The 11,385-nt window shown below is 42.1% G+C and overlaps 1 protein-coding gene across 1 annotated transcript; it reads right to left on the reverse strand.

Moving 5' to 3' along the window:
• Window positions 1–5,662: 5,662 nt before the first annotated feature.
• Window positions 5,663–8,201, reverse strand: LOC123410886 (L-type lectin-domain containing receptor kinase IX.1-like). Its single transcript, XM_045103813.1, has 3 exons — window positions 7,331–8,201; window positions 6,666–7,218; window positions 5,663–6,555 (listed from the first exon to the last, which is right to left on the reverse strand). The coding sequence occupies exons 1-3, from the start codon at window positions 8,145–8,147 to the stop codon at window positions 5,868–5,870; spliced, it is 2,058 nt and encodes a 685-aa protein (XP_044959748.1). The 5' UTR covers window positions 8,148–8,201; the 3' UTR covers window positions 5,663–5,867.
• Between the last annotated feature and the right edge of the window lie 3,184 nt (window positions 8,202–11,385).

An 11,385-nucleotide genomic window follows, 5' to 3' on the forward strand; every position in this document is an offset into this window, starting at 1 on the left:
CACTACACATCAATGTATATATCAAGAGTTCAATCACAACTGCTTTATTAATCGAAATCTCATATCGAGTCTTCTATTACAATAAAGTGGCTGAAGGCCAACTCATGAGATAAAACTAATCAAAAACTAGTGGAAGCTTCGAAGGTAGTCGAGTCCATCTGACTCCTAGGGCAAATCAACGAGCGTTGAGCGTGTAATCACGTCCGGACGAAAAAAGTACTCTACAACATGATACGTTGCAGCCGTGTAGTTCAGCATATTAAATATGCCGACAAGTCACAAAAGAGAGGTAAAGTTCATCTCCTACACTATATGCATATATGGCAGGTGGGGCTGTAATTTGTTAACGGGAAGCAATTTTTTCCTACAACAAGAGAGGGGGCCAATAGCAAAAATATTACTACAAGTTGGTTGTTTAATGAGAAGGTTCCACCAACCATTTCTCATACCCAAGTTAATAGTAATACCCACATTATTAATATTATTTGTGTCGAGAGTTTCTGATAGTTTCAGTTCATTTGGCTTAAGTTGTCTGTAACCGTGGACACGGCTAATCGATTAGGTTTGAGTACTCTGCAGAGTTTTGCGCATGTTCCCCACAAGATTTGATCGCCTTCGTTGAAGTCGTCACACTGTAGGGTGTTTGAGAACTGAATGATCAAAACATGGTCTTCCACCGGGTTCCTCTAAGCCAGTGTCGGTGCCCATCCATTCCTATTGTTCTTCTACATCTCGTAGCACCGCCCGTCCAAAATCGCCATGGTGTCCAACCAAGCTAGAGCCCATAATGGCTTGTGGTTGTGCAGGTAAGCCTCAGGTCTTTAAGTATCCGTTCATCTACTCGTGCCTGGGTGGACCTTTCCGCGTGAATACTAGCGCTTCTCCAACATCACCTAGGCTACCACTGGTTCCTCTAGGGTGTCGCTCTACCATCACCCACCCAAATATATATTGCATCATGAGGTCTTGAAAGTCTTGAAGTCTTTAGGTCTTGATTATTTAGTTCTCACAACACTCATGATAAACACTCAACCAAACCCCGTCTACTAGAAGCATAGCAAAATAAAAATAACGTCCCGGACCAAAGTAACAAGGGTTTATGGGTGTCTACCACATGATACTACTCAAGAACCAAATTTCCAAGTACCTACTTTGCATGCAACGTGGAGAAGGTTGAACTAATGCAATAAAACCATAGATAAAAACATGATCAATGTGAACTTGCCTTGTTGACGATCCTCGAACTCGAGCGACTCTAAATAACAAGCCTCACACTCTGGATGATCTAACGAAACAAACAATTCACACATAAGCATAACCATAGCACAACTTACAATAACAGCAAGGAAAACTAATAATATTAAAAAAATCAATAGCACAAACAAAGAAAACAAATCAAAACAAACAAAGAAAACCGTAAAAAAAATCATGGCAAAAATTATACTAGAGTAAAACAACATAAGAATAGTTTTCAGCAAATAATAAAATATTAACAAAAAGAAAATCTAGTTTTTATCAAAATAACATAAAGTATTTCACCACAATTTTTCTATACAAAAAGAGCTACTATGGAACCTACTATAAAACACTACATATAATGAAAACGATGTTTCCTACTAAAACAAAGAACAAGACAAAAAATATATTTTTTTAACAGAAAATATATCTCCTAATTTTAACCAACACAAACTAAAAGAATGTATCAACAAGTTAAAATAAAACAAAATCGAAACAAACTAAATCAAAAAGAAAAGCAATTAACCTAAAAGAACTAAAACAGATTCTGTTTTGTCAAAAACCTTAATTTAAAATATACTAAAAATCCCCAAACTGAACAGGGTGATTAAACTAACTAGTATGAATCAGTAGCAAAAAGAATCACTCAAAAATATGTTTTTAAACACAAATTTTTCAAATTATAGTTACTCAAGCAAATTCAAATGAATTTAAATTTAAACAGATCGATTGTGAAAACTAAAGATACAGGCAGAAACTACATGATTTTTATGAGCTACTGCAAAAAGAATCACTGAAAAACATTAAGTAATTTAACAGTTGTAAGGTTTTTAAAATTAGAACGCTCTGTGTCTAAAAAAACAAAACCAAAAAATAAATAAACCTAACTAATGAACAGAGCCATGTGGCGAGCAGCGGGTCGAGGGGGTGTGTGCGCGCGGGGCTATAGAGCAAACACTCTCTAATTAGATGAAAATGGTCCGTCGTTTAAACTAATCTAATATGTACCGTCCATCTAGATCGGACGGTGGACACGGGGAGGGGAGGGCGTGCTCACCGCCGTGGTCGGTGAAATCCGGCGAGGTCGTGGGTGGCCGAAGCGTGAAGGTAGTCGGGGAGTTGGTTCCGGTGGTCAGGAACGTGGCTCCGATGGTCGGGGACGATAGCGGGGAGGTCTAGTCGACAGCAGCGATCCTCCGGCGTGGATCTACGGCGTCAGCGGAGCTCCATGACGACGGTGGCGATGGCTACGAGCTCCAAGAGATTCGGGTGGAGGTAGAGCTCCGGCGAGGCGTGGCGGGGCGTTTTGCCGAGGGTTCTCGAGGATTTGGGGTGGAACGGAGGCGGCTTGGTGCGGGGGTACTTATAGGGGGCTCGGTGGCGCTGATAAGGTAGGGGAGATGGCCATTGGCGCGGATCCGGCCTGCTACAGCGAAGGAAGGGGTGGGGAAGAAGAAAGGAAGGAAAAGGGCAACGGGTAAAGTAAACGGCGATGGGACCCGCTGGTCTGAGGGAGAGGGAGGAGCGCAGCTCAGGTGAGTGGTCGGTCCGAAAGGATTTGGTTGTGATCCGTAGTGGATTGGGCCTGATCCTTTCCAAATTGGGTTGCGGCTGTTTCCTAAGCACACAGTCGATTTTCCTTTTAGACATAACTTTTTCTTTTATTTAAAAATAGGAAAGAAAACTAATAAAAGGAAAATGAACATTACTCTGAATATAGGAGTATTATATATCAAAATTATCAAGAGAAAATATAGAATATGTTTAACATTTTTCCACAGCCAAAAAACTTACTAAAAAATATTTTCAGAAATTTCTCAAATGGAATAATTTCCTATTTGAAATATTTTTCAAATAAACCCCTGGTTTAATTGGGTCAAATAGATTCACAAAAATACCCCTGTCTTGGAAGGTCATGTTCCGCCTCTCAAATTTGAAATATTGAAGAGGTTTTACTAAAACATGAATTCAAAGCAAAACAAAAATTGAAGTGAGCTTTCAAAATGAAACCAAAAGCTTTCATCATTCATTTCACTAATAAAGCAAATACAACAACATGAACGGATGCATATCTATTATTATAACATGCCAAAATGAAATTTTGGGATGTTATAGGCATGTCGCACACACTCTGATAGTCGCCGCGGAGTTCACACTCCCAATAATCATCGTCATACATTTCTTGTGTTCATGGATTAATTGCAATGAAGTCAACAAGATGCAAACATGCTTTTACAGATACAGACTTAGTGAAAATATGTACTGTAGGTGCTGGCAGAATATTGACAAGCAGTTTTGGCATGAATGTTACAGTAGAAAAACAAACTCCAAAGAGCAATAGAAACATATGATGCATGTATCAATTACAAATGATCTCACAAGTTGCAACTTACTGTTAATAGCAAGCTATTATAATTAACATGGCATCTTTAGAGCAAGTTTAGGTCATGCTAAAGTAGCTTTTCAAGGCAACAAAAGGCATGGCATGGATGTAGTGGTAAAGCATGGGAAAACATTTTACTGATCATGTTAAGAAATATTATAGATTAGTGGGAAACATCATGGAAACATGGCAAGTTTTAATTTTGTCAGTGTCAGACTTAGCAGATTTTTGTTTAGAATGTATTCCAAATATTAAAACATACAAAGCAAACATGTAGAAATAACCAGTTTGTGTGCACCATGGAGCCACTATAACTCAAGACCTTTTGTCCTAAGGAGAACAACTCTAACTAATTAGGATATACTGATGTTTGTGCCCATTTACTTCTTTTTCTCTTTTTATTCTCCTTCAGTTCGCGCCTGGGCCGGCCATTGTTGAACCGGTCCTTTTATCACTATTTGTTTTTCATATTTTCGGTTCTTTTCTCTTTTAAAGACGCTCACACCTATTAAATTTTATTCAAAATTGCAAAAGATGTTTCCTTTTAGAAAAATCGCTCATAAATTACAAATATTCACAATTCAAAAAAATACAAATATGTCAGAAAACTGTTTGTTTAAATAGAAAAATTCTCACATAAATATAATTAAATTTCTCAACATCTATTAAATAGAAAATTGTTCATCTATCGTTTGTATAAACAAAAATGTCTGTTTATTGCTTGTTTAAATGGAAACATGCTCACATAAAAAACTGAACACTTCTAAAATTCCTAAATATATATTTAATAGAAAGATAGAAATAAAAAGATATCAATCATCGACTGGTTTATTGTTCATTTTTTGTTTCTTTTCCATTCTTGTTGTTTTCATTCGGGTTAGCTGGTAGGGCAAGTCCGGATGCACTTTTTTCTTATCAATAAAATGGATCCATTTTTTTCCCACACACTAGCATTACCATGCTAAGCATCCATGATAAATTTCATTTGAGTTCTGACATTTCATGCATTTCATAGGGTTTTCCCTGTGAAACAACCCCCAAACACCAGCCGAATGTGGCGCAACGTCTGGTATGTGTTTGCATTTCTTAAAAATTTGCATTCAGGTTTATCATGAGCATGTTCACGTGCTGCCAAAATTTGATGTCACTTCATGCGTGGAAAGAATCACACCACGTTCAAAGGTGGTGGTTGGGCGGAAGGTTCTGTCTCAGAGTCTCTATTTTCGACATCGGCTAAATAGACCAAATTTTCGACATCGGTTATATCGATCAAATAATGTGCGTGCTTTCAAAATTTAATTGGAATTTTAAAAGTAATTATGTATTCAAGTATTTTTGTACACAAATATATATCAAAAACTTCGAAGAAATTCAAAATAAATTGGCTTCCTATTTTGGCCCTTTTCTGATTATTGTTTAATATTTCAAATTTAGCAGTGTTTTTGGGAAAATATTTGTGTCCAAAATTTTGTTTGCTCTTTTGAAAATATGTCCGTGTTACACACTTGAGAAATTTTGAAAGACACGAAAAATTTGTCAATATGTGTGTACAATTTTTTCAAATGCAAATATTTGTACTTTATGAATAAAATTTTAGAAAACAAACATTTTTTAAAAAAATTGAAAAATTTTTATAGGCGCGAGCATTTTTTGAAAAAGAAACGAAAAAAGATGGATTCAACAATGGGCCAGCCCAGCCGCAATCTGTAATAGTAGAAAAGAAAAAAAAAGTAAATGGGCTCAAGCAATAGATGTCCTAGTTAGTTAGTGTGTTCCTCCTTAAATCAAGAGGACTTGAGTTCAATTCTTGTTATTTGCACTATTTTTTCTTTAAAAAGAAAGTAAAAAACAAATGAGGGCCTATGAGAAGAAAAAAAAGACGTCGTGAGGAAAAAAAGATGACGCGTATATGTAAGCAGGTCGCAATCGGTGCGGACGAAAAAATCATCCTACTTTTTTTTTATGAATGAAATGATATAAAGAGACCTTAGTCGTCAATGTGTTTTAAGGGTGTACCGAATCAAAAGTGATATTCGAGACCAATTTTCTAGTCTTATATTAGATGTTGCTTAACGTGCTAGACACAGCGTTGAGCGACAATTAATATGGGAATGAATGAACACACATGAAGGCTAAATATACTAGCACAAGAGTTTGGCTGTATTATTGTCTACTCAAGGCCGTTGGATCACAAAAATGAAGGGCCTAAGTATGAATAGATGTACTCTATTTTCAACGCGTACATTTGTCATCTGAGCAAGGCAGACGTCTCTACTGTAGACGTCGTGGTGTTGCTGTTGTTGCTGTTGCCGCCGCTGCTTCCTGTCAAGAAACCGTCAACCGGCGGCATGAACATCGCAACAGGCATCTTGGCTGGGAGGCTGGGCAGCGGCGCCTCGAACCGCATCACGTTGACCGCCTGCCTGATGGACGGCCTCACGCTGCTGTCCGGGTGCGCACACCAGAGCGCGGCGACCATTACACGCTCCATCTCCCCGCCGTCGAACTCGCCGTCCAGCTGCTCGTCGGCGGCGTCCAGAATACGCCCGTCGCTGAACAACTCCCAGACCCATTGCACCAGGTGTATGGCGGATTTTTCTTCGTCTTGGTCTTGGTTGGGGATGAGCACGAGCGGGCGTCGGCCAGTGGCGATCTCGAGGACCACCACGCCGAAGCTGTAGACGTCGGACTCGGTGCTCGCCCTGCCGGTGACCATGCTCTCCGGGTCCATGTACCCCCTGGTGCCAGCGAGCACCGTCGTGTGTGATCCTCTGCCATGGTCAACAAGCCTCGCGAGGCCGAAGTCGCCAAGCTTCGCGTTGAAGGCCGCGTCCAGCATTATGTTGCTCGGCTTGATGTCTCGGTGCAGAACGCATTGCTCCCAATCCTGATGCAGGTACAGAAGCGCAGACCCTATGCCAAGCACAATCTCATGCCTATATATGTGTGTGTGTATGAGTAGCAAAAGTCGAGTGAGTAGATAACACACTAACACTAGCACGCAAGCAAATTGACGACGACGTTAATTAAAATCTGAGCACCTAACCTGAGTTGCCATGGTAGGTTGCTTTTTTCACTGTGAATATGAGTGTCGAGGCTTCCATTGGGCATGAGATCGTAGACGAGCAACAGCTCGCCGCCGCCATGGCACCAGCCGACAAGCTGCACCAGGTTTCGGTGCCTAAGCCGGCTTATGATCTTAACCTCTGAAGCATACTCCTTCTTCCCCTGTTTGGAGGTCTTGGAGACCCTTTTTATTGCGACGTCAAGGTTCATGTCTTTCAAGTACCCGTGGTAGACCGACCCGAAGCCGCCTTCCCCAAGCTTCTCCTCGTCGGAGAAGTACCTGGTGGCGACGGCGAGCTCGGCGTAGCGGAACCGCTTCGGCCCTTGCTCGAAATCCTCTTCCATCGGCTGCTCGTCGAATGCGTCGTCTAGCTCCTCTTGTAGTCTCGCTATGTCCTCTCGTCTCCTGCTGCGGCGCCAAAGATATAACCATACGGACAGGCTCGCGCAGATGACGAACGCCACGGAACCCGTAGAGATGCCCGCTACTAGCGCGGTTCTGCTTCTGGCCGCCGCCGGCGGATTGGGTGGAGCTTCAAATTAATCCAGTGAAAACACCATCAGACAAAATAGTGTTCTCTTCATTCTGAGTTGGGAATTTGTAGTATCTAGCATTAATTCCGGTTGGAAGAGTAGATGGTGTACCTGACGAAGGGAGTGGCGACGGCGGCGGCACCAGTGGGAGTGGCTGTGTTGGTGGAGGAGGCGGGATGGTAATGCCGAGTTCATTGTCGACTCTGTATGCGACGTAGCAGCTGTAGCCCTTGACGGTGCCATACGTGTTGTTGGGTCTCGATCTCGACAGCTCCGGGACCAAGGACGAGAAGCACCTCGTGCACTCGCTCGCGTTCAGATCCCTCGTGCACTGTGCCAGCCCGTGCATCACATGCGAGTCGCCGCGCGAGTCCGTGTACTGCTGGCTCCCGTTTGCCAGCATCAGGGGCGAGCCGGCGGCCGCCTCCGCCATGAGCCGGCCCATCAGCTCCCGCCGCGTGCCGTTCATGCCGGCCATGTCCGCGACGAAGTCGTCTACCCATGCGTAGAAAGCGACTCCGGGGTCGGCGACGGAGAAGAAGGACTGGTTGGAGTATCGCAGGACGCACGCGTCGTAGCAGGCGCTCGCCTGGCGGCTGTACGGGCACGTCTGCACGATCCCGGCGGCCGCCGCTCTGAGGCAGTTCTGGCACTTGGTCCAGTTCCGGTCGGCGAAGCACATGATGAGGCCGAAGACCGTGTCGTCGGGCGCCTCGCCGGCCGTGCTGGTGTTGAAGCCCCGGTTGCTGATGGCGCCCGACGGGAGGCCGGCCAGGACGGCGGCGAGCTTCGTCTGGTACGGGCTGCCGTTGGTGTAGTTGCCCGTGGTCGAGCAGATAGGCCCCAACGGCAACACCTGGCAAACTGCTACCATGCGGAACCAAGAAACTGCGGCCAGGAGGAGGAGGCGCCGTGGAGGTGCAGCCATGGCGCGTAACGGCGATTGGCCACCGTGGACGGACGTCCGTGGAGTATATATGAAGTTTGCTAGCTGCTCCACTCTCCACCAAGTCCAAGTCGTACTCCACTTTTAAAAGGAACTACTGTAGTAAGCAGTGTTGAATTGGCAGCTGCATTGTCTCGGTCAATTCAACCACCTTCTCTGCTCTGCCTCCATCACCGTCAGGACACATCACACTTGACAGCGAAATGACTAACAGCTTCTGCTACCTAGTCAAAAGGAAAACCAGGTTGACGTGGTCAGGTTCTTCACAACCTACCCAGGGACTCCTTCCATTGATCCAAAGAAATTAATGTGCAGCGACACTTACGGGTGTCTTACGGAGTGTTTTTGAAAGAGTTCGATTAAACCCCGTAACAAGCATGTCGATGCAACAATGCTTACATCGACAGACTGTTACGTGTGTCTTACGGAGTGTTTTTGAAAGAGTTCGTTCAAATCCCGTAACAAGCCTGTCGATGCAACAATGCTACATCAACAGACTGTTACGGGGTTTTACGGGATGGATTTCAGCTGTCAAATCAAAGATTTTGTCTTAGACACCTCTATGCAAATTTCCAGAATGTTGGGTTTAGGGGGGAAGATCTTAAGAAATGCATGGATAATGCAAGTTATGCTTATAGCCAACACAGGTTTAACACTACCATGAATGATCTAAAAAATGAGAGTGAGGAAGCTTGGAAGTGGCTAAGTGGAATACCTAAGCACACAAGGGTTAGGCATGCTTTTGAAACTAACTACAAGACAGACTTGGTTGTTAACAACCCATATTAGGTGTTCAACAATTACATCATAGATTTTAGGAAAAAATCTATTAGGACTATGATTGATGGTATTAAGGACAAGCAGATGGTGAGGTGGCATAGGAACAGAGAGAGAGAGAGGAAATGCAGCTCCGTGGAAGATTACACCATATTATGCTAAGAAGCTAGAGGTGGAAAAGGAAAGGTCCACATTCTGCAAACCTATCCAAGCTGGTGTAAATTTATGGCAAGTGACAAGTGGGCAGCAAACACATGTTGTAAACTTGGAACTTCATACATGTGGTTGCAAGAAGTGGGACCTGTCTCGCATACCATGCAACCATGCAATATTAGCAATTAATAAGGCAAAAAGATTTCCACAAGACTATGTGTGCGAGTTCTTCAAAAAGCCCCCTTCTACCTAGCTTCTTATCAGCCAACGATATATCATGTTCCTGGTGAACATGATTGGACAAGGACAAGTGGACCAGACATAGAGCCACCCAAATTTCATGTGAAGAGGGGGAGGAAGAAAGAGAAGAGAATAAAGGGCAGATTTGAGGTTCCAAAACCAAAGGACAGTTCAAGAATGGCCACTATAAAATGCAGCAACTGTGGGCTCCAAGGCCACGGGTACACCAACTATAGTAAACAGTTGAGACCAGAGCTGTCTCTGAGGAAAAACAAGCATGTGGTAAGCCCTTTTTAATAGTACTTGTTAACTTCTTTGCATCTTTTATGCTCATGTGCTAAATCCTTTTGTGTTTATGTGCTTTGCAAGGCACCTACAAGACCAAGGAGTGAAGGAAGATCACAGCCTCCACCTGCAAGACCTACAAGATCAAGTATTGAAGCAATATCACAACCTCCACCTGCAAGACCTACAAGACCAAGTAGTGAAGCAAGATCACAGCCTCAACCTGCAAGATCTACAAGAAGGCCATTCACTACCCCAAGATTTGCTGCTGGAGGTTCATCATCTGCTCTTGCCCCAACATATGCAGCTGGAGGTTCATCATTTGTTCCTGCCCCAACAAACCATTCTGGCTGGATGTCATTTTTTACTGTTAGTGGTGCTAAGTAGAATGATGCTACCTTTTTCCTGTGATGCTTTGAATGGCAGGCACAAACCTTTTCATCCGAGGGATATATGTTCATTTTTCCTGTAATCCGAATGATGATACCCTTTTCATGTAATCTCTGTTCAATCAGCTCTATATACTCCCTCCATCCATATATATAGGGCCTAATGCATTTTTGGAGACTGTGTTTGACTATTGATAAGATTAGTATTATATAACATGTATAATATAAAAATCATATCACCGGAAGCTCCTTTCACGTAAGAATTTGACGGTATGCTTTGTTTAACTTGCATGTCATATATTATTTGCTCTAACATGTAGTCAAAGTTAGCCTTAAAAACGCATTAGGCCCTATATATATGGATAGAGGGAGTATGTTGTTATACCAGTGTTAGTTTCTATATATGTGTGTGTGTGTGTGTGATTGTGGTTTCTGTGTTGTACCAGTGTTGGTTTCCATATATGTTGTTGTCCGAGTGTTGGTTTCCACATATGTTGTTGGTTTCCGTGTTGTACCAGTGTTGGTTTCCACTCCTTGTTGGTTTCTATATATGTATTGTACCAGTGTTGTAGTATTTTTCTATATATGTTGCAGTATTTTACCTTATTTTTTCTTATATCTTATTATATAGAAGATACTATAACACTGGTACAATACATATAAGAAGATACACTGGTATTTTTTTTATATAAGAAGATATATAATGCAGCATATAAGAAGATATATAATAATGATAGATATAAGAAGATATGAGAAGATGTAAGAAGATATATAATATTGATATATAAGAAGATATATAATACTGATATAAGAAGATATATAATGCAACATATAAGAAGATATATAACAAACCACAACATAGTGGGGTTGAACATACATCAGGTTACTTAAACATGCATAATTCAAAGATTCTTATATTAGAACATGGGTACAAACCATAGCATACTGGAGTTCAACCTAAAGAACATGACTTACAACCACTACATCCATACATTACACTCCATCAAAGAACCATAAGTCACAAAAGGGCAGCACATCATACTTCTTATTCTTCATTTTCATCTGAATCTTAATCTTCATCTAAATTTTAATCTTCATCTAGCTCATCCATCCAAAATGGCCCTGATCATCTTCAACTTTTCTTCATTCTTCTCCACTACCTTAAACTGATCAGCAATCTGGACCTTCAGCTCATCCCTTCGTTTAATGAGATTCTCCATTCCTTTCTTCAGACCAACAATGTGTTGGTTGAGCACCACAATGTCATCTTTGAGTTTTTCCTCACAGTTATTCAGTTTATCAACCTGGACCTTCAAATTGTAGTTCTCTTCACTTAGCTTCTCCTTCTCCTTCAAATGATTAGCCTTCTGGTTCCT

This window comes from Hordeum vulgare, chromosome 7H (genome assembly GCF_904849725.1).
Source record: "Hordeum vulgare subsp. vulgare chromosome 7H, MorexV3_pseudomolecules_assembly, whole genome shotgun sequence".
NCBI classification, from domain to species: Eukaryota; Viridiplantae; Streptophyta; class Magnoliopsida; order Poales; family Poaceae; genus Hordeum; species Hordeum vulgare.

What these genes read in the sequence shown, in the direction of transcription:
- LOC123410886 (XM_045103813.1), bottom strand. Translation starts at nt 8,147, where the DNA reads ATGGCTGCACCTCCACGGCGCCTCCTCCTCCTGGCCGCAGTTTCTTGG. An exon ending in GTCGCCACTCCCTTCGTCAG is followed by an intron (nt 7,219 to 7,330) that starts GTACACCATCTA and finishes ATTAATTTGAAG; the next exon opens with CTCCACCCAATCCGCCGGCG. An exon ending in AACCTACCATGGCAACTCAG is followed by an intron (nt 6,556 to 6,665) that starts GTTAGGTGCTCA and finishes ACACATATATAG; the next exon opens with GCATGAGATTGTGCTTGGCA.